The sequence below is a fragment of the Corylus avellana genome, chromosome ca9 (genome assembly GCF_901000735.1).
Source record: "Corylus avellana chromosome ca9, CavTom2PMs-1.0".
In the NCBI taxonomy this organism is placed as follows: domain Eukaryota; kingdom Viridiplantae; phylum Streptophyta; class Magnoliopsida; order Fagales; family Betulaceae; genus Corylus; species Corylus avellana.
The window spans coordinates 11037797-11040519 of NC_081549.1; the positions used below are offsets into that span (position 1 = coordinate 11037797).

General features: G+C 32.7%; 1 protein-coding gene across 1 annotated transcript; it reads right to left on the reverse strand.

The window, feature by feature from the left end:
* Positions 1-614: 614 nt before the first annotated feature.
* Positions 615-1143, reverse strand: LOC132191284 (uncharacterized). Its single transcript, XM_059606231.1, has 2 exons — positions 856-1143; positions 615-780 (listed from the first exon to the last, which is right to left on the reverse strand). The coding sequence occupies exons 1-2, from the start codon at positions 1067-1069 to the stop codon at positions 683-685; spliced, it is 312 nt and encodes a 103-aa protein (XP_059462214.1). The 5' UTR covers positions 1070-1143; the 3' UTR covers positions 615-682.
* Between the last annotated feature and the right edge of the window lie 1580 nt (positions 1144-2723).

Genomic DNA, 2723 nt, shown 5'->3' on the forward strand with positions numbered 1-2723 from the left:
TGGAAGTGGGAACTCCAGTTAAGACTCATCCTTGTTCTGCTTGGCGAAGGAGAGTACTCAGAGCTTCGGCACAAATTAGGATCAGATACAGTGATATTGGGTCTTCTTGACGAATACCCCGTGAGGGGCGTATTCGACCGGTCGGATTACCATTAACTACGACCGAATAGGTAACCGTGGTCACACACATCATAATGAGCTTGATCCATCTATCATCAAAACCAAGTGCCCACATTACTGCCTTAAGGAACCCCCATTCCACCCTGTCGTAAGCTTTGCTCATGTCAAGCTTAATAGTCATAAATCCACTCTGCCCCCACATTCTCGACTGCATTGTGTGTAATGTTTCATATGTAGCAAGTACATTGTCAGTAATCAAGCGCCCTGGGATAAATGCACTCTGATTCATGGAAATAATCTCAAGTAAAACTTTCTTCAGTCTGTTTGCTAGAACCTTTAAGATAATTTTATAAACCATATTACATAGACTTACAGGCCGAAATTCAGTCACACAGGTAGGATTGGTGGTTTTCGGGATAAGAACAATATACGAGGAATTCAACTCTTTCTTAATAATACCATTATTCAAAGAAAATAAAACAGCTTGGCTGACCTGTTCACCAACAGTTGCTCAATGTTTTTGAAAAAAACAAGTCGAGAAACCATCTGGTCCTGGAGCTTTCTAGGGGGCCATCTGGTTCAAAGCCTGACTTACTTCATCCATTGTGAATTCCTTCAATAACTCCTTGTTCATAGCTAGAGTAATTTGCCTTTCCAAAGCTGTAAGACAATGTGAAGCGTCTCTAGGAACAGATGCACTAAAAAGCTTAGTGAAATAACGAACAAAAGCATCACCTATTGCTTCCGGCTCTTCCAAAGTCTGCCCCTCCTCATCAGTAATTTTATGAATAAAATCGTTCCGGCATCGTTGGTTCGCACTAGCATGAAAAAATTTGGTGTTGCGGTCCCCAAGCTTCACCCAATCTGCTTTTGCTCGTTGCCTCCAGTGGACATCTTCCTTCTCCAACAGGGTATGTAGGTCCTGCTGTAATGTTCGGATAAGGGGCATATCCGTTATTGCTGGCTGTTCTTGTAGGACCTTTATTTGGTGGGCCTTTTGTTGAATTAAGGAACCATTTTGTCTCTTTGTAACCTTCTGCCAACACATCAATTCTTTCCTGCTTCATTAAGCGTGGTTTCAGCCGATTAAACTACTTCTTGGGGACATTTATATAATCATTATATGAGAGTCTAAGATGGTATGAAACTTGACCGTATGGTCTTTTAAAATAAATAATTTAGATGATTAGATCAAAATTTAAGTGTCCGATCATTTAAGCAAAAAAAAAAAAAATGATGATCATATCAAAATCTGACTGTCATTTTTTTTTAAAAAAAATATATATATAAATAAGACAGTCATATCAAAATATGATTGTCTCATCTTTAATATATATATATAACTAAGTTAACTAATATAATAATAATTTTTTTTTGACATGTCCGCACAAAAAAAGAGAGAAATTACTAATATAATTATATTAAAAATTCATCAAACAATATTATGTGACACTCTTAACTAACTTTCTATTTAGCTTTTAGTCAAAGTAATTAATATATATACAAAGTAGTCTTTTAATGATCAAACAACATGTTTTTTTTTTTTCGTCTTTTAATTAAGTTTTCTCAGCATGCTTTTAATTAGTATTATCAGCATGATATTTTTTTAATAAAATATATATACCCCAGCATTGTGAGAAAACACTACGAGAACAACTGAATAGCTTCATCATTTCAATATATATTAGTAAATTAGTTAAAGGGTCGTGATTTTCTCCTTAAATTTCGATGAATTAAATCATATATGATTTAATTAATTATATGACTAACATATTACATATGTAAGTTCCTATTGTCATTGGCAACTTAACATAATATTAATTATCACTGAAGAGAAAAGAAAAAAGAATTAAAAATTCCTAAATATGATAATATGATTAATTCCTAAGTATGATAGTACGATCTAACAATTATCATATATATAAAATAATATGATTAATTCATAAGTATGATAATATGATCTAACGATTGTCATATAATAATATGATAATTTTGAGTCATAATGATCATAATTCCTAAGTATGTGATGACATGATCTAAATTATCATATGATCTCTAACAATTCGTACAATCTTCGATTTTATATAACATGATCAAATTATTATATGATTAAGCATTAATATTATTCACTTTTATTATTTAATATTCATATTTAATGATTATTGTGATGTTATTAAATTGCACATATTTATTCAATTACCCTTGAAATATAAGGATTTTATTATTTAATATTCATATTTAATGATTATTGTGATGTTATTAAATTGCACATATTATTCAATTACCCTTGAAATATAAGGATATTTTTATAATAACAAAGGTTAAAATAGACATTTAACTAAAATTTTGGCACTCGCCGCCAAAATGGGTGAAAATTTAATTCACCCGCCCTTCTCAAAATTCCCCCAATTTTCGCAAATCCACCCTCTCATCTCCTTCATTCACAGCAACGGTTCTCTCCAGACTCCTATACCCTGCAAAGTGCAGACTATTTGTAGTTTTCGTACTAACTCTTTTTTCTTTTCTTGGGTGAAATCAATAGCATATCCCTCCTACCCTCTCTCTCTCTCTCTCTCTCTCTCTCTGCGAAATCTCTACCCTAC

Coding starts and splice junctions, on each gene's coding strand:
- LOC132191284 (XM_059606231.1), bottom strand. CDS start 1,069: ATGCCCCTTATCCGAACATTACAGCAGGACCTACATACCCTGTTGGAG. Junction 781..855: donor GGAAGAGCCGGAAGCAATAG/GTGATGCTTTTG, acceptor ATTGTCTTACAG/CTTTGGAAAGGCAAATTACT.